Source organism: Plectropomus leopardus, chromosome 10, assembly GCF_026936395.1.
Source record: "Plectropomus leopardus strain MGB_pleo_1.0 chromosome 10, ASM2693639v1, whole genome shotgun sequence".
NCBI lineage: Eukaryota > Metazoa > Chordata > Actinopteri > Perciformes > Serranidae > Plectropomus > Plectropomus leopardus.
This window is the reverse complement of record NC_142185.1, coordinates 21003519-21023097: the sequence shown is the minus strand read 5'-3', so window position 1 is coordinate 21023097 and position 19579 is coordinate 21003519. Positions and strand designations below refer to the sequence as shown.

Genomic DNA, 19579 nt, shown 5'->3' with positions numbered 1-19579 from the left:
AATTTTCTCAATAAATTTAAAGCTATACCATGCAAGATTGTCAATTACTGTTTGTTAATGCGCTTGCCAGGAAAAGGGACAGTGTTTCGCCTCACTATATTAGCATTTTTTGGCATTCCTGTTACTTACGGTCTGTCACCTGGTTGCAACTTTTTATTAAGCCTCAACTTCATCTGAGTGCTGTGGAAGTGCTTGCACATAAATATCCTGAACACTGACAATTAGAAGAAAATCAGAAAATACAGGGAGAGTGCTGAGTCTCTGTAGACAAATACAAATACAATGTAAATTGTCATTTTGTGGGTGAAGTATTTATTTAATCTGAGACATAGAAGTTAACAAAGGATGTTTCTTTTGAATTTTTTGCTTTGAGCATCAGAAATTCCATTAGCCTCCACTGCACTGTCATGACAGATTAAATCATTAACTTCAGCAAATAAACCAAAACTACTGGCATGGTCAGGTACCTCTAGGCATAAGTAGGATAAGATGTTGTTATGTGTTTTGGGTCTTAATAATATTTCAAAAGCCTGAATCAAAGAATGTAATTTTATCCGCAATCTACATCTTAAAAAAGTAGGGTTGTCTTGGATTTGAGGTTCAGACACTTACATGTCTTAATCATTTAAAGCAGCAGATGGCGCCTAAAAAACAAAAACATGTCTTTTGACTGGACCAAACTGTCATTTGTCAACTCTCATCTATGAAGTCCAGAAGTGACAGATGGAGAGATGAACTGATTGTCTTGGAGAAACATGGTCAGGCTCGAGACGGATGATTTGTGCCATTAGTTTGAGGATCACAGTGCTTAATGAGCCAAAGTCAGAGCTGAACAGCTGGCATGTTTGAAGCTCAGCCATCACAGAGATTCTTTTTATGGTCCCGAAACTGGACAAGCTTGACAGTAGATTGTGATTATGTTGGTGAAAAATGAAATTATTCAAGTGAAAGCTAATGAAATCAGGTTTAAATCCAGTAATTAATGCTAATTCTCCTTGAAATGATAAATAAATAAATGATCAAATTCCCAGTAAATTACCGGGATAACTTTTAAGGCACTGCTGGCAATTTTCACACACTTGGGGACATTTCTGTCTTGCACTTTTTTTGCACATGCCATAGCAATGCTAGACTATATGAGGCAAGAGGACAGTCCAGCAGATGGCAGTAATTCAACACTTTTGATTTAACCGCTATAAAACCCAACAGAAGAAGGAGATGGGACAAGGCCAGATGTAAAATTTTTAGTCTGGTGATAGTGTTCTCTTATTTTATTTAATATTCAACAAGTATGTGAGCAACAGTGGCATCAATCATAAGCTGTAAACATGTTGCTGATTGAAATACGTCATCAGTGGAGTCTTGTGATTTGTTCACCTGCACCATGTAAAAGCGCCCTTTATCAGATTGACTTAAACCCTCACATGCTCTTACCTGAAATGTCACTGCTTTCTATTCACAACACAGCCAAACCAGAATTTTTCCTGAAATGTTACTAGGTTTTGTCGTGAGTAACTGGCGGTACAGATTTTCCTGAATGTCAATCTCTGCTCCCATTCACACATGACTCCATTCAGGAAATGTTACTGAATATTTCAGGGATGGACTGCATGTGTGAAAGGTGCTTATTACATTCTGTTTTATGTTTATTCTGGTCTCTCACGGTTTGTTTCTGTGGTTTTTCTGCCCTCTCTTCCCTGTTTGCAGAGGAATGCGGTTGTGTTGACTCGTGGACTGGCTGCATAATGGAGGACACTGGGTAATGTCCAAAATACCTCTGAAACACACACACACACACACACACACACACACACACACACACAGGTTATTGTTTGCCTTTTCATGCTTTTATTATAGTGCAGTTACAGAATGACAGGAGAGGAGGAGAGAGAATGGGGAACACAGGCAGCAAGGGGCCACAAGCCAGAATTGAACATGGGCCGCTGTTAAGGATTCAGCCTACATGGGGCAGACGCTCTTGTCACTGAGCTAGAGGCCGCCCCAATGTTCTGTTCTGACCTAGGCTTGGGTGGTAATTAATATTTCATACTTTCATACCTTCCTGAAATTTCGCAGGGGTGCACGGTGTATGACAATATATGTGTACAGGGGTATAGATATACGGCACTAACCCCACCCCATCCCATCCCGAAGGCGAGTGTGCTATTTCCTTTCAGCTTTTCTCACTAAAAAACAACACAATTGAAACCCACAAAATGTTAAGAAAAGTAATATTCTCACACCCATTTTCCTTATTAACTGAGAAATATAACTGTACGCCTTTTGAATTCAACTTTCTCTCTGTCACAGAAGACTAATGAGGCTTAATTGCCTTGTTAACTCATCATAAAAACACACTTCATTCAAACTGGACAGAAACAAAATAAAAGACACCCAAACCGTCTTGGTTTCTCTTGCTAGTAAATTATTTAGTAAGTCCACTGTTCCAACAATTACCAGCTCCAGTTTGGTTGAAATGAATGCTTAACTCACCAAGTTAAAAAACATGCCATGAGTCCTCATAGTCTCTCTCTGCCACTGCTGGCCACCGGCTTTTTACAGTCCTGTAACTTATTCTTCACCACAAAGTGTCGCGATTTCTTTCAGCTCAGCTGCCTGTTCCACCAGTAGAGACCAGAGACAGAGCTCTGGTGGTGCGTGCTGTGCACTACATACAATAAGTTAAATAGAGGAGTGCCTGAGTTTATGACGGCATTTAAAAACATACCTCAGAATTTCTAAATACCCTAGTATACAGTAATATCATTATACCGCCCAAGCCTATTTTGATCTGACTGATATTTCAGAATCTCTGCCTGGTGTCGACCCTTTTGCTCAGCAGTATTGCACAATTTTTTTTACACAAACTCAAATAAAAAGGTGTCATCAACCAAACATGGCACCAGGCAGTGTTTTAATCAATGTGTCCATCCTCACTGGTCAGCAATCACCTGGTATTCTCTCTGTTTAGGGTCCAACACCCACGCAGATTCTCCAAATGCAGCATCTCAGACTACAAGGAGTTCCTCCTGAAAGGTGGAGGCTCCTGTCTGTTTAACAGGCCAACCAAGGTGAGACGCTCACAACTCTGCCCCCCAGTTGTCATGAATCACACACCTCTGCTCCATCCTTTACACTCTCCTGTCTCCTTCTGTTAGCTGTTTGAGTTAACAGATTGCGGTAATGGATTTGTGGAGGTGGGAGAAGAATGCGACTGCGGAGCGAGAGCGGTGAGTTTCTTCTAGTTGAGAATGTCAGGTATGTTTCTTGTCGCCTGTTTGTTCAGGTGTATGATGCTCTTTTCCCTTGTTATTTTTTTAGGAGTGCTATAAGGAATGCTGCAAGAAGTGTTCCCTCGCCAATGGGGCGCACTGCAGTGATGGCCCGTGCTGCAATAACACATGTCTGGTATGAGTTTTATCTTTCCCAAAGATGACCTGTTATGCTCATTTTCACTTTCATACTAGGACATATTAACATGGTTTGATGGTCAAAAACACTTTATTTTCTTCAAACTGTCTGCGCTGGAACACCTGTATTCACTCTCTGTCTGAAACTCTCTGTTTCAGTCCCTGTCTCTTTAAGCCCCCGTCCCGTAAAAAATCCCAGTCTGCTCTTACTGGTTAACATTTTCAGGTCCTCCACATTGCAGATGGCCATTGACTGAAACAGAGAATAGAGTGAAAAATCCCCAATGAAAGCTTCTAGACACAACTGCATGTGTTCCAGCAGGAATACGTTTTGAAATCAGGGAGAAATATACAACATCAACGACCCAGAATACGAGTTTCCCTGAGCAGTGCACTTACAGCCAGTGATTGACTGTTTTGGAGAATAAAAGTTTGAATGTGAAAAATCCCCAATTAAGGTTCTAAACACAACTGGACATGCTTCAGCAGTTATAAGAACCAAACTTTAGTAGAAATAAACGACATTGGCAAATTAACAGAAAGTAGCATGCAGCTTTATGTAGCAACATAGGATATGTAATGTAAACACTTGCAAAGCGTGCCTGGAGCAAATGACCAGAAAAAACCCATACAGTATGCAGCACAGTCGGAAGCCTCACAGTTTACCTCATTATTTTAAAACTTTGGTCGTGTTTAAGATGAATATCCGTCATTGTTATATTAAATTTAATACCAAAAAATGGAAAAGCATAACAGGTCCCCTGTAAAGCAACTTTTATTTTGTCGATTTTGCTTCCCTTGCAGACAAAAGCAATAGTGTTTCCAAGAACCAAGACTGCATTTCTCATGAGCATGCATTTATTTTCGAAGCAATTGAAAGAAAGATGTGTTCTCTTTCACAAATCAAATAGACATATTACATGCCTATCAATGAGGAAGAGGGACAATTCAGAATCAGTTTTGAGGGCTTTCAGATAACACAGTTCTCTCCATCTGTTGACTTATCAGCCAAGGTTGACTCGTGTTTTTGCCGTGCTCTACCAATGTTCCTCTGTGCTCTTTTTATTCATGTTATGTTTTTGGCCATAACCACATAATGTAACTTTAAAAAATAAGATTCTCTACAGAAAAATCCCCTTCTGCCTCCTTTTAACTGGTTATCGTGCTATTCGCTGGGAAAATAAAGACACTCTTGCAGTCTTTGTGCTGTAAATAATTTCATCTGATTTTCTGGGAAACATTAAGAAAAACTATACAGAAATGACCAGTCTTCTCATGATGGTTTCATTTGCTCATGTAGGTCTTATAGAGACATCTGTGTTAAACTGAGACAGTTTCACAACCATTTAATAACTTCTTGTAACTGCTTTAAAGTTTTGCAGCACTAAATATTTATTTATACATTTGACGTTTATCTTTTCTCCTTTTCTTGCCAGTTTTATCCACGAGGTTACAGTTGCCGCTATGCTGTGAACGACTGTGATATCTCAGAGACATGCTCTGGGGACTCTGGACAGGTGTTCTTGAGTTGCATTGTTACATTCTGGTTTCAAACTATTCATTGTTTGCATGTTGAAGATAATGTGCACAGTGAGGAAGAAGAAGTCTTTTGTTTGTGACTGTTTGCAGTGCCCTCCCAATCTTCATAAACAAGATGGTTACCTCTGCCAGGTAAACCAGGTATGCATATTAGAAGAAGGAGAAGTCGTACTTGAGGATAGTAGTTTGGGAGCAGCTGATGAGAGTAAATTTACTGTGTTATTCTCTCTCCGTCTGAAGGGCCGCTGCTATAACGGAGAGTGCAAGACCAGAGAAAACCAGTGTAAATACATCTGGGGGTCAAGTAAGATTAATATTCTTTGGCTCACATTAGCTCGTATTAGCGAAGTGTCAGAGTATCATCGTGCAGAGATACTGAATGAGAAGAGACTTGTGTAGTCGGTGCTGTGCAGTTTACCCCTCCTCTCTCTCCCTCAGAGGCCGGAGGTTCAGAGAAGTTCTGCTATGAGAAGCTGAACACGGAGGGCACAGAAAAGGGTAACTGTGGAAAGGATGGAGACAAGTGGATCCAGTGTAGCAAACAGTGAGTTTCAAAGGAAGAAAAATTAAATTACCCACGGTATTTCCTCAGTACATGTCAGCATGTCAGTGCTTTCTGTTTCTCTTAAGTATTTTTATTGATGGAGATGTAGCTACAAATACAGTCTTCACAAGTTATATATATATTTTCAAGAAAAACAGAAAAAACTGATGAAAAAATATCATGTCTCCGTCGCACCAGACTGACATCGATTTAGTTTGATATGGAAGAGCACTAAACTATAAAAATTCATGAAATACATGAAAAAGTCAGCCAGCCAGCCAAAATTGCAAGGCAAAGGTAAAGTTGAATAATACACAGATGCAGCATAGTTTGTGTAAAGTTAGAGATCTATGGATCTAAGACTGGGTAAATCTAGCCTGGATATACTCAAATAAATTTGATGTAAAACCTGAATGAGTGCCAAGAAAGTACATGTTGAAGAGGAGTTAACCTGTTTTAATACTAGTTAAAACACCAATCTAGTTCCCACCATCTAGTTCCCTCTTCCAGTGTGATTTAATTTCTGGGTTAAATATTTTTTTCTAAGTTTAAGAGATGCTTTCTCTGTCTGCACAGAGACAGAGCTTTGTTTTTTCCTAAAAATTACTGACAAGGATGGAGAGTCATGATATTTTGAAGTCAATCAACAGAGGGCACATTTTTGCAGGAACTTTTATCATCTTTTAAGAACTAGATACCACACCCAAGGAAGGCAGGTGTTCATTTCAATGAAAGTTGTCAGCCATTTTTTTTCTCTGTGTTCAAGTGTTATAATAACACTTAATTGTATGGTCCTCTCCGTATCACTGCCTCGTTCACTGAAATTTCAAGCTCAGACCATAGACATGTGGCTGGAGCTTTCTTATCAACAGTTTGTTTGCAGTAGTGTGTTTTGGCAGCAAAGCTCTTTAAATGCATTTAAATGCTTTAAGTGCATGTTTAAATCCAGGGTCATTTCTGAACATAAGGATGCTTTCCACAACTGAAAGCAAATTTAATGGCTGACTATGATGAGACTATTGAGTCAAGTCAACCGAAAGCAGTTATTTAAAGCTGAATGTTAAGATCGGTTTTAAGAGAAGTGATAGATTGAAAAACAAGTGAAAATATGAATACAATTGGAGGACTGGTGCCTGTACAGACTTCTCTCTCTTGTGTTTTTCAGTGATGTGTTCTGTGGTTACCTTCTGTGTTCCAACATCGGCCGCACCCCACGCATCGGCTTGATGAAAGGAGAAATTACCCCAGCCTCCTTTAACCATCAAGGCAGACTGGTAGATTGCAGGTAAAAACATACCATCATCTGTGGTCCAGTTCTCACACTCGTGGTTTAATCTTCCTTGCATGAGTCACCATCCCCTCATTATTTCTCCCCCTCTTCTTCCCTCCACTCTCTCCTCAAAGTGGTGGCCATGTCCTCTTGGATGATGAGACTGATTTAGGCTACGTGGAGGATGGGACTCCCTGTGGGCCGTCAATGATGTGCCTTGACCGCAAGTGTCTGCCCATCCAGTCACTCAACATGAGCACCTGCCCCAGTGGACCTAATGGACAGGTGTGCTCTGCCCATGGGGTGAGTCCTCCTGTAAACTAACCCATAATTTACACGTTGCTCTTTGTGGTCCAGCAAAGCTTATTAGCATTTCTAATACAGACATCTGTTAGGTAGGCTGTGCATTAAATGATAAACAGGTGTGCTGTGAAATGATTTAACTAGATCTGGAAATGTGTCTTAATCTTTATCAACCTTTTACAGTTTATTATGTTTCTATGTGGAAGTCTTAAAGTTATACTATGCAGGAAGTGTTGGCTCCTCTTTATGAACAGTACCACCAGCAACGCTGGAATTTAATCCCAGTTGTGTCTGCTTGGCGTTTGGCCTTGCTATATTTACTTTGTTTTTGGAACTCCGCAATTTTCTTAGCTTCGTTTTGGATGCGTACTGCTCATAGACTGTTTTAATAATGGACGTAGCTACTGTGACATCACTCACTGGTTTGTGGACTGCCTTTTAAAGCATCGAATTCAGCATGTCAGCAGTTGCTATCTTGTTTGTTTTGAAGCCAGAAGTGACCATATTTAGACGAGAGGTTGGAGCTGTGGAGGAGCGAGGGCTGTATCTGACTCACAGACTACAGCGACGACTTGCAGGCCACCTCTCACTCAAGCAGCCCTGCCCTAAATATATGTAACATTAAGCTCTTTAATAAAATGTAAATGGAATAGTTATATAAAAATTGACCCCTCCATACAGTTGTCATGAATGTTGAAAAAAGCTATAGAGAGCAAAATTTGTACTAGGCTGTAAACCTGTTTATTTCTGCTGTAAAGTTAGGCATTTTAACATGGGGGTCTATGGGGATTTCAGCCTCAAGTGGCAGAAGTAGAGGGAGGAATTGCAGTTTTTGACACTTCCACATTGGTTTAATTTTTCAGCTTCGGAGGTTGCTGCTTGATACTGCTTATGGGTCAGTTGCTACCTTTTTTTTTTAAATAGTGCAATGCGTGTGTAGTTTGGTTGTCAGTGAATAAATGCTACAACTCCTCAAGACCCAAGGAAAGCTCCAGTGCAAATCCTGACATCTGCTGATTACAGTGAAGGAGGTAAGTCCCAAAGTTAAGGTGGACTATTAAGGTGGACCAGCTATTCTCACTGTTGTCACTCCTGTTACTCCAGATAATGGAGAAATGTCTGGTTGCTGAGGGTCTTCTAAGTTATTATTGATTGTGTTAATTTGTTATGTAAATGTTTTTAAAAATTGTATTAATCTATATTTATATATCTAAATGCACTATAAACCGATAGGAGGTATTATATTAAACTTTATGTTCAAATAGGCCTTTGCAATAAATAAGCCACTATTTTACGTCGTTAACCGTGCTTCATTTTGAAAAAAAGTGTCCATTCAGGCACTGTTTAGGCACTAGTACTATTTTTTAAGTATCGTTATGGCATAAATGATGTTTGAGAGGTATTACTTCGGTATGAGTGTATACGTTATTTTTAGGAAAATGTTGTATAGCATACCTTCATCTGTGAATGAACAAGGGCTCCTAAAAAACTAACCCAGTGTGTCAGCACCTTTTATTTACAGCCTCTTCATTCCCCTCATCTCCTTGTCTACATCTGTCTCATCTGTACAGGTGTGCAACAATGAAGCCACATGCACCTGCGACACCACCTGGGCGGGGACAGACTGTAGCATGCCCGACCCACCTAAAGAGCCTGAGGCCACTCAGGACGAAGGACCCAAGGGTCGGTTTCCTCCTCTTTTAACCTCTGGCATCTGATAGAATGAACAACACACGCATTTATGTGCACTGATTAAATATAGCCACGCTGACTTTTGTACTGTATACGTTGTTCTGCAAAACAGCAATGTCATTCTCAGTCACACTGTTAGATCTGAGTCAGCACAGTTTCACAGGTGTACAGGGGATGTAGAGAATTTCCATGTAAAAAGGCGACCAGAGGAGGGTATAAAAGTAGTGTTACATTTGTTTAGTTGCAGATGATGAAAAAATACGTGATACTATGACCACGAGTGGGGGGGTTAAAGGGGGAGGAAAGCGTCACAGAGGGAACCGTGTCACTTCATCCATGACTCTGAGGCAGAAGCCTGCTGTTTGTTTTTGACAGGGTGGTAATAATGCTCCTTTTCCCTCTGCACAGTGAGCGTGGCCACTAACAGGCTGATAGGGGCAGTAGCAGGGACCATTCTGGCCCTGGGGGTGATTTTTGGAGGCACAGGGTGGGGAATAGAGTAAGCATCTTTAACCCTTTCACAGCTCTTCCTCTCATAGTGGTGCCTCAGTGTGCGGGCGGTCTCGTGAGCCGGCCTGAGCCCGTGTGTGCGTCCCGGTGGCTTTGTGTTTTCTTGTGTGTTGGTGATGACCATATAATTGTCATGTGATTGGATGTTTTCAGTGTCGTGTGATTGATTGATGGATTCCCCCTCCTCCTCCTCCTCCTCTTCCTCCTCCTCTTCTTCCTCCTCTCCTGCCACTTCCCGTTGTTCCCCCATTATTATAAGCCTCTTTCTTCATCCTACTCCCTTTACTTCCTCCTTTTCTTCCTCTTATTCTTAGTCATTATGTGGTTGCTCCTGTGATCCTCTCCTTTCTGGGGCATGTGGGGCATTTAGATGGAAAACAGTCCTGAGAAGTGTCCAGTTTAGTGACCTGGCTTGTCAGTCAGTGGTAGGCTGTGTGGTGACTGGGACCCCTAAAAACATTTTCTACTGCTCATACTGCAGGCCACATGTACACATCACCTCTTCTGTTTGATTAAACCTTTATAGTGGTGGATACCCAGAGTCTTCTGCACAACCTTAACCGACAAACCACTGATAATATCTCAACTGACACCAGATAAAAAAAAAATCCCATTATCTTCATGTTACACACTAAAGGGGGCATGCAAATTCTCCGACTCAGTCATTTACTGTTATAGTATACTTCTGGTTATGTTTTCTGTTCCATGTGAAATCGTCATTGTATAGTTACATGTTATTTATACAGTAAGTGAGTATAGAAACTCATGTCTTTTTCCCCATAACCCTTTACAGGTCCTAGTGCCACCAATCTAATAATAGGCTCCATCGCCGGAGCCATCCTTGTGGCAGCCATAGTGCTGGGGGGGACTGGATGGGGCTTTAAGTAAGCAACACGCCGCATGCCTCTCCTGCTGTAACTCTAGCATCCCTGCTGCTTCTAGACACCAGGGTTTGAGCTCCTGCTACAGAGTGTGGACTCCGGGGTGGAGGAAAAACGTGCATGTGTGAACTGCTCAGCTTTGTGTAGTTTGATAGAGGGGGATTTGGACAAAGGGGTCGTCTGATTTGTAGCAGAACCTCAAACTGATTGGACGGGCAGAGCTCAATGCTTGACATGCATGTTCTGTTCTGATAACAGAGAGGAAAGTATACTTTTAATAACTAGATCATTTTATTTAAAAAAAACTTGTGTGTGCTTTTATTGATAAGTTGAAATTCTAAAATCCAAAGATAGGCCTGTACGATATCTCTGTGTAGCAAGGAAATGTACTTTATTGTACAATAGATTAATAATCTACCGCTAATTAGCCTGCTGTCTTGAGCAACAGGGGTGTTACACATCTTAATCTAAATAGGCTTAAGCGTTAACTGAGTAATACAATCCTGCAGCCACCAAAGCATGCCAGGTAGCAAAGCATCATTGTTGTCACCAAAACAAAAAAAGAAAGAAAGAAAACACAATAAGAAACATGTCTGCATGTTGACTTTTTTTTTTTTAATTTGGAGGAGGTCAGTTCATTGCACAAAGGCTGAGCCAAACCCAGTTGTGTGATTTGGTCCAGGGTTGTCTCATCGCCTCCATGATCTTTTTCTCAGTCCGTTACTGTTTGAGGGCGAGACTTTAAATGGAGTGGTGAGACAGCGACACAGAGAGAGAGAGAGCGAGACAGACAGAAGCCAGGACCCTTTTTGTTGGCCGCAGCCTTTGTGCCATGGCTCACCTAAGATGGCCAGGCTCCGCCCTAGAGCAGAGCAGGACTCTCGGACCCCGCCCACACCAGCTGCCATTGCTGCCTGCTTCACAGACCTGGTACAGACACGGCGCATTGCACTGCATGAACCACGCACAGCAATAGTGCCAACTTCAACTGGCCTACTATTGGAACAGGTGCATGACAGAGTGATAGAAGCCCCACAACAAGCCACAGTACGGGGAGGTTATGCATCACTCCTGTTGTCGTATTTGTTGTTGTCCCACCGTTGTGGTAGTAGTTATTGTTGCTGCTGCTGCTGCTGCTGTGGTTGTTGTTTCAGTGGTTGTCTCCTCTTTTCCCTGCTCTATAGAGTATAATTTATGTTAGCTCTTTCCTCCCAGATGGTTATGTTTTGAGTGGAACTAATGTCTTTCCCATCAGTACTGGTAATGAGACATGTCTCCTACACTTCCTCACCTTGTTAACTGATGTTGCACGCACAAGCAGGTCAGTCTGAAGGAGGACAGCAGAGGACATTCATATTCACAGACCTTTAAAATTCAGTTAATCGCTAGTTTGAAATTCGATTTGATTGCTCTTTTGTCAAAGATTTCATTTTGGTCTTGGTTATGTGATACTCGGTGTCACAAAAGCAAAAGAAAATACGAAAAACTTGAAGGGACAGTTCACTTCAAAATCAATATACATAAATTAAATATATGTAAAAGAAAATACATATAAAATACTTTTTTTTTTCTTTTTCCATCAGTCTAGATTGTTTTGGTGTGAGTAACCAAGTATTCAAGATTTCAGCCGTAGAGATGTCTGCCTTCCCTCCAATATAATGGAACTAGATGGCACTTGTTGTGCTCAAAGTGCCAAAAAATACATTTAAAAAAAAATTACCATACTGTCAGTCATAAGTTGGGATGTAGAGGTTTGTGAATATAAATACCTCCGACTGCCTCTTCGTGGCCAAACTGGCTCAACATGGACCAGCCTCTCCTCACTTCACTGTCTTCAGCATTTTGATCCTGAAGAGCATTTTTATTTCCTGCCCTTGGATATAACAATGGTTAAAGACTTGTTTATTGCATATTAATGAGTCTGTTGTCGTAAACTGAAGAGATGAGTGCGGTTGCTTGTCCAGGTTGCACCAGCTGTGTTACAGATTGAGTATTGCACACTCTAACTCCTGTTTCTTGTCTCCACGTAAGAAATGTGAAGAAACGGCGATACGACCCCAATGCCACAGCCATTTAACCTAAGGAGAGATGGCAATCACAGACGGACTCCTCCAAGGCTTCCTTAGTTGGCTACCTGAGAGCTGGACTGCACTTATTGCTGCTGATCTTTGGCATTAGATTTACTTGAAAAAGACATAGTGGACATTTTAACAAATTCCATCGTAGTGACTTTAGAAAATGCAGCCTTTTCAACTCCACTTCACCCATGTAACAAACCCCACACTCCGATCTCTAGAGTGACAGAGCTCCTCTTCCATCCTTTAGTGCCAGTGCACAGGCGTTCAGGCGGAATCCACACCACTCTTTCACCTGGCATGATTATCCGCACAAAAATGTGCTGCTTGCTGGCCCCCTGGCATGAAGAGCCCTCTCTCTGCAGGACTCTGCATGGCTACGAAAGCTACAAATATACCGCAAAAAAAAAAACATACAAAGAGAAAAAAAAAACTTATCTTATGCAGGAGATAACCTCGTTAAAAACCAAACCCAGCGGAGAGCCGGTTAAAGCTCCTATAGTTCATGTTTTAGGTGCTGTAGATGATTAAGGAGGCTGCATGTGAGGACCCATTAGGGCAGTGCAGACCACATAGTGAATGCACACACACAAAATTGTACATAAATAAGGAGTTCAGGTTTGGAATTAACAGCATATTTTACAAGGACATCAATTGCTTTCATTTTTTATCTCAGCATGTTGTATAGCGGGTGTTTTTGGCAATGTTATATAAAAAAAGGGGGGGAGCCAAAATTGTAATTGCACGCTCCTGCGATTGGAGGATTCAGCGGACAGAGCAGCCGTGGTGGTCGAAGAGAAGCATGTCAGTTCTAGAAGGATTCAGACTAATAACACGTCAGATTAATGTCACAAGATCCAACCCCGTCCCCCTTCTTTCCTCCCCGAAGTATCTCAAAAGCCAAAGAATCAATCACCTGAACATATGGATGTTGTTGCACACAGAGCACTTTGCCCCTCTGTCTGCAGCCAGTGGTGCCTCTCCTACTGCTGAGGGCATGAAGTCTGTCCGTGCAGGCGCTCACCTGTCCAGCCAGGTCTCACATAACAGTCCTCATCAACACCCACTATACCGGCTTAACCTTTTGCTCTCATAAACTCTTAGAAATCAAGTTCAGCTCTACTGGTAACGCTGCATGCAATCACTATAGTGGGCTTATAATTCTATATGGGAGTCCCCAGAATCCGCAAGAAAAATATGCTACAAAAGATAGGTGCATGTCAACAACAAAAAACATTTAACTTTTATTTACTATGCAAAGAGAGATATTGCACAAACGTATGGGTAATAATGATATCAATGTAAACATGGAATTTACAAAAAACCTTCTGCTAATCAGCTAACCTTTTGTATTTGGCCACTCCGATGTCTCGTTTCACTTCGCTTCAACATACTCAAACTATGAATGGACGAATAATAAAAAAAAAAAAGGATGAATTAATATTTCCAATGAAAAGCGAGAGAGCACCCTTTTACATTTGTGGAACTGAAAATCATTTTTGTGTGTTTTTCATCCAGTCTGATATTTTTAATCTCACACATGCACACACACATACACACACACAAAAACACACTGTATGGTGCCTGTACATATCGAGGCCTGAACAGTTTCCTTGTGCAGGGCTATTATTTCTAGTCCAGCTGATAGTTGGTGTGTTCCAGGTGCTGCCATAGCACTGGCATCGTTGTAATCCTCCATGTTACTCATCATCTAGTGTCCCTCTCTCACTGCATCATGTACAGTTGGACCGATGAATAAACTACTGACAAATTTTAACTGAGCATGTTAGTGTTTTTCCCTCCAAAATCAGCACTGAAATGATCTTATTTAGGATCTCTAGTATGTGAGAGAATGTGACTGATAAATTTAAGACCGCAACTGAGTGAAGCTGACTGTATGATCTTAACTATATACTTAACAAAATTAGACTTCACAAGCCATATATATGACAAGGAGCAAAGCTTGAAATCCGATCGCAATCCTCCCCATTCCCACTAGCCCCAAAGAACCGCCGTAACATTGTCAATATGACCGATAATCTTAACTTTATGAATTAGTGTAGAAAACACTTATTTGACCCTGCATACTTCACATTGTTAATGGTCTTAGTGCTGAATGAGTCCTAAAACCCAGAAATGATTTAGCATCCCAGTTCCCTCGTCTCATGGTCAACAGATTTTTTGAATGAGTTTTTTGTCAGATGCCAATCTGATCTGTGGTTAACACAAGTTTAAGAGACTTTCACGTTTTGTTGTATGACAAAATATGTAAGTAAATACCCCATAGTGAACTTTGAAGCTTTAATGTGTCTTAAAAAAGACAGTTATTATTAAGTGGCTCATTGAAAAAGAGAACCTCATAACGCCAAACACGGCTTTACAGACTCATTATGGCAAGATTAAGTCGTGTGTAGTTCGTTTATAGGCTGACATTAGCTTTTTACTTCTGGTGACTACATTTAAGCTTCAAAAACCCTAAAAGTGGTGTTCTTATGTGTAGATTATCTTGCCCAACAAACCACATTTGTTTGTCACAGAGCTTACTTTCTGCAATGATCCAAAATCCAATGGAAAAATCCCATAGACAGTTTGAAGAGGGAAACAGGATATAGCTAACTTCCCTGTTGACCTACTACAAAACGTCATCCCAGGGGCATTATTACTCAGGGTATCAGTATTATTTTCACAGAAAAGACTAGTCATTTCTTAAAACACAGAAAATTTTATAAACAAATTTCTAGGTATTAGCTGGGTCCTGCAGAGACAACTGTACTGCTTTAGGAAATTATTTGACATTTTGTGAATTTTTTTTATTGTCTTTCTTGCCAAGACTGATATGACAATACATCAACCTTATATTTGTCAGTTGATTATGAAGCTACAGCAATGCTTGTCTTGGTTTAGCTTAGATTAGACTACTTCAATTTAGCATAGGCCAGCCTAGTTTTTTCTTAACTTAGTTTAGCCTAGATGACCATAGAAAGTCACTGCACCCAGCCAACAGTTTTGTATTTCTCCACTTTGGTTTAATATTTACACAACATAAAGTGTTAGATGTTTAGTTTTAGAGGTGCTAGTTGGCAGATTTTTTTTTTTTCATGGACAGAGCCAGGCTAGCTGTTTCCTGTCTTTGCTCGAAGCTAATGTCTGTGACGTTAGCTGCATGTGTGGACACATTGAGTGGCATTAATCTTGACCTGTAACCCTGACAGACAGTAAATAAGAGATTTCCAAAAATGTCAAACTATCCAGTTAACTTAGTAAAACTACAGGATGTTTTGCTTTCACAGGATTAAAGCTAAGGGATATGATTTTTAAAGCTAAATGATTAACTATATGGCTATCCGGTGAAAGCCACCAGCACTTGACAACTAGACAGTCATTGCTTTACTCTTTGAAAAATCAAAACAATATAGCCTATTCATATAGCCTAAACTAGAAATGTATCAACTTACATTAATTCACTTTTTCAGTGACTATATTGCATATTGTAGTGTCTTTGCATCCTCGACAGTAGGCCTACCATTAGGCTGCTCTACAAGGACCTATGTGTTTGCAGTTTTTGGTGATTGTGGGGTACTAAATTATTTTTTTCTCAAGCATGGCTTTCTAAATTTGTTAACAGAGATCACACTGTATCTTTTCCATAAGGCATGAAGGATTTAAGCCTGCTCTTACAGTTAAACTTGTTGATATATGTTGATGGACCTTAAATTTATTTAACATTTGAAATGGGGGAGTTAAAGTTAAAGATCTTTTGCTCTGTTAAACCAAAAACAATTATGGCAACATGTTACTTTGATTATAACTGACTTTTATTCACACAACATAGCATTATTCAAAAGTAGAAATCATGTGTACTTTTTTCACAGAATGATTTCAAAAAGTTGTCCAATGCACATAAATCACAAATACAAACATTTATTACATTTTTTAATAAAATGAAAGATTAAAGATAAAAGAACAAGTTGCAGATGCAAGTAGTCAACACATCATCTGCTTTTCCTGTCTAGTATGATATAAGTTAGAAAGAGCACACAGTTTTTTGCATTTATGTTTGACATTTAACATCATGACAGTTTGTCACTGACTCATATAGAACAAGATCTTTCCAGGATGATAATCATAACCATTATATATGATGATCCATGAATGAAATACAACTCCTGCATCACGTTAAAGGGGAAAAATCACATGCATAGTCACAAGAATGTAACCCTTTAAAGTCCTCACTAAAGAAAAGCAGTGCAAAAAAAACCCTTTTTTTTCATTTCCTTGGGACTAAAATAACACACACACACATACACACACACACAAATATATATGCATGTATTTATGTGTGTGTATATATATATATATATATATATATATATATATATATATATATATATATATATATATATATATATATTCTATTTTTTTTTATTTCCAATGAAATAATTTCCAATTTTTGTCTAAAGCTTTGGCAAAAAAAAGAAAGGCAAAAAGAGTGGGTTTTTTTATTTTCTTGGTATTGAAATAACAAAAATGAATCTATCTATCTGTCTGTCTATATATAGTCAAAATATATGGCAGTTCATGGTAATGGTAATGGGAAAACAACAACAACAAAAACTATGCAGGCTTACTGTTGACCATGGAATTAGTATTATTACTAACTAGAACTAACTTCTTTCGGGAGGTGAACTAAAAAGTCAGACTATTTAAAAACACAGTCACATCTAGTGGATTGTTTTGACATACCATACCTTAACTAAATGGTAGAGATGGCTCATTCAGTTTGAGTTAAGTTCAAAACATTTATTATTATGATATAGTGCCTCAAAATATACTCATATGGTTAAAAAACGATTATAAATGCATATAACTAAACAAATAAGTATTAAATAAAAAGAAAAGACAATTTAATGTCAAATCAGTTTAAATTGAGGTTAAAAATGTTCATTTTTGCATTTAAATGACAACTTGGTTTCAAATCCTAAATATATGAGCAACAATCAAAGGTTAAGTACAGCAACAAAACATATAAGTAGCCATTATTTTAGAGTTTGATTAGAAGCTGTCATCAGATATTAATTTAAATATTTAGATTTTGATTAAAGGTTTAGTGTAAAAACTATCACATATAAAAATGCAGAGGTTTGTAGATGTAGATCGTACAATTCCAAAGGTGTACTCAAAGTACACCAGCTGGGGTACAAGTACTGTTGGTTGGGAACCACTGATCTGTATGACTGGGATCAGTCGATGTGTGGAAAAAATGTCCTGTCTCAGAAATGCTATTCCTTCATAGTAGATGCTCACTTAACAATTGTTTTTTTCCCAGTGATAATAATAATGTGTGCCTTCCAGCCACTCTTCCAGTCTGGAAGCATCCTAACATCACATTTTGTGTTTCAATATGAATATGAAAATGGTTTTTGTTTAAAAGTTATAATTTAGGCCTTGCAGCGGAAATTGTCATAAAGTCTGCTTCTTTGCATCATCATAAGAATGAATGAGTGAGTAAGAAACCCTTCCAGTACATTTAGTGATGGCCTCTCACTGAGAAAGTAATTACATCTGAGATCAGGATGCATGTGACATTTCAGTAAAAGCATAGAAATGTAACTTGTGCACCACTCTCTGTTCATGACTGAGTTTGTTTTTACAGGAAGCAGACCCCTCCCCCAAGTTTCTTAGGTCAGTTTGCTTATATTTTTTGCTTTTAGTCTTGGACTAAAAACTTGCATCTTGCATATACATTTAGCACAATATGCCATACACGATTTGATTGTCTTAATGCAAAGGAATCAAGCATAATCTGTTTGCTACCTCGTGCTGCAGAAGCTATATTTCAGCTTCAGTTTAACTCTGGAGAGATTTTTGCACAGAACAAGGATAGTAGATTTTGTCCCCCATATCAGAGGTGTAGGGATGGACCTCTTAACAGCCAGTATGGCGTGGAGGATTAATTACTGCAAAAATTAGTTCCCAATATACATACATGTAGAGCAGAAACAAATAGTAATTTAATCGAGAAATCAGTTGACTGAATGACTAAAATTGTTATAACAATATTTTAATGTTTAAAGACATTTTTAAGCAGAAATGTCAAATATTTGCATACCCCAACTTATCAAATGTTATGATTTGATGTTCTTCCTTTTCTTACGTTAAAGTCATTTGATTATCTTCGAGTTTAACATTGTTGACTAAACTAGCTTCACGGCCACTGTGCACCAGTCAATTGTCTCCTCTTCTAGTTATGACGTTGAGTAATGGTCAGAAATACCTTTTTGCAGAACATTAGGATATCACAGTGAAGTTGACCTTTGACATTTTGGAAATTACATGTCATCATATCATCACTAAATTCTAATCAGTTCATCCTTGAGCCCAAGTGGACATTTGTGCCAAATTTAAAGTGTTCTTCATTTTGCATATTCACAAGAATGAGACCAGTGAAGTCACAGTGACCTTGACATTTGACCTATGACCACGAAAATCTAATCAGTTCATCCTTAAGTTCAAGTGGACGTTTGTGCCACATTTATAGAAATTTTCTCAAGGCGTTCTTGAGATATCGTGTGAAGAAGAACAAGAATGAGACAGTAAGGCCACAGTGACCTTTGACCACGAAAATCCAATCACTTCATGGTTGAGTCCAAGTGAACAATTGTGCCAAATTGAAAAAAATCCCTCAAGGTTTTCTTGAGATACTGTGTTCATGAGAATGAGACTGATGCAAGGTCAGAATGACCTTTAACCACCAAAGTCTACTCAGTTCATCTGTGAGCCCTGGTGAACATTTGTGCCAAATTTGAAATTTTACCTCAAGATGTTTTTGATATATCACATTTGCGAGAGTGAGACAAAGTCACAGTGGCCTTGACATTTGACCTATGACCACCAAAGTCTAATCAGTTCATCTGTGAGCCCTGGTGAAGATTTGTGCCAAATTTGAACTTTTACCTCAAGATGTTTTTGATATGTCACGTTTGCGAGAATGAGACAGACAAAGTCACAGTGACCACTGATCTATGACCACCAAAATCTAATCAGTTTATCCTTGAGTGGATGTTTGTGTCAAATTTGAAGAAATCCCCTCAAGATGTTCTTGAGATATCATGTATGCAGGAATGGGAGGGACGGATGGATGGTCAACAGACAACCCGAAAATGTTCAATTAATTGTGAATATAAAAATCAAATTAGAATCTTACACTGAAGTAGGTTTTATTTCAACATTTGGGGCAGGGGAAGATATGAAAGAGGAGGTTTGGGGGTCCTCCACTAGAACATTCTGGGGTTTTTCTTTTATGCACCAATTTGTGGCTTTTTATGCATCAGTTTACAGGGTAAATATTTTACATT

At 39.3% G+C, this 19579-nt stretch overlaps 1 protein-coding gene across 3 annotated transcripts in view; it reads left to right on the top strand.

Annotated features, from left to right (window-relative positions):
- adam23b (ADAM metallopeptidase domain 23b) overlaps positions 1–14005 on the top strand; it is a 31610-nt gene extending 17605 nt beyond the window's left edge. Inside the window, exons 14-26 of one of the 3 annotated variants that reach the window (XM_042494437.2) lie at positions 1708–1759; positions 2972–3071; positions 3159–3230; positions 3322–3408; positions 4847–4927; positions 5040–5090; positions 5190–5253; positions 5388–5493; positions 6659–6778; positions 6898–7066; positions 8638–8749; positions 10062–10152; positions 12181–14005. In XM_042494437.2, coding sequence (XP_042350371.2) covers positions 1708–1759; positions 2972–3071; positions 3159–3230; positions 3322–3408; positions 4847–4927; positions 5040–5090; positions 5190–5253; positions 5388–5493; positions 6659–6778; positions 6898–7066; positions 8638–8749; positions 10062–10152; positions 12181–12226 — 1151 coding nt within the window. In that variant the 3' untranslated portion in view covers positions 12227–14005. Of the gene's footprint in view, positions 1–1707; positions 1760–2971; positions 3072–3158; positions 3231–3321; positions 3409–4846; positions 4928–5039; positions 5091–5189; positions 5254–5387; positions 5494–6658; positions 6779–6897; positions 7067–8637; positions 8750–9166; positions 9258–10061; positions 10153–12180 lie in introns of all 3 variants that reach the window. The other 2 variants (XM_088083267.1, XM_042494438.2) reach the window with 2 other exon arrangements.
- Positions 14006–19579: the final 5574 nt, after the last annotated feature.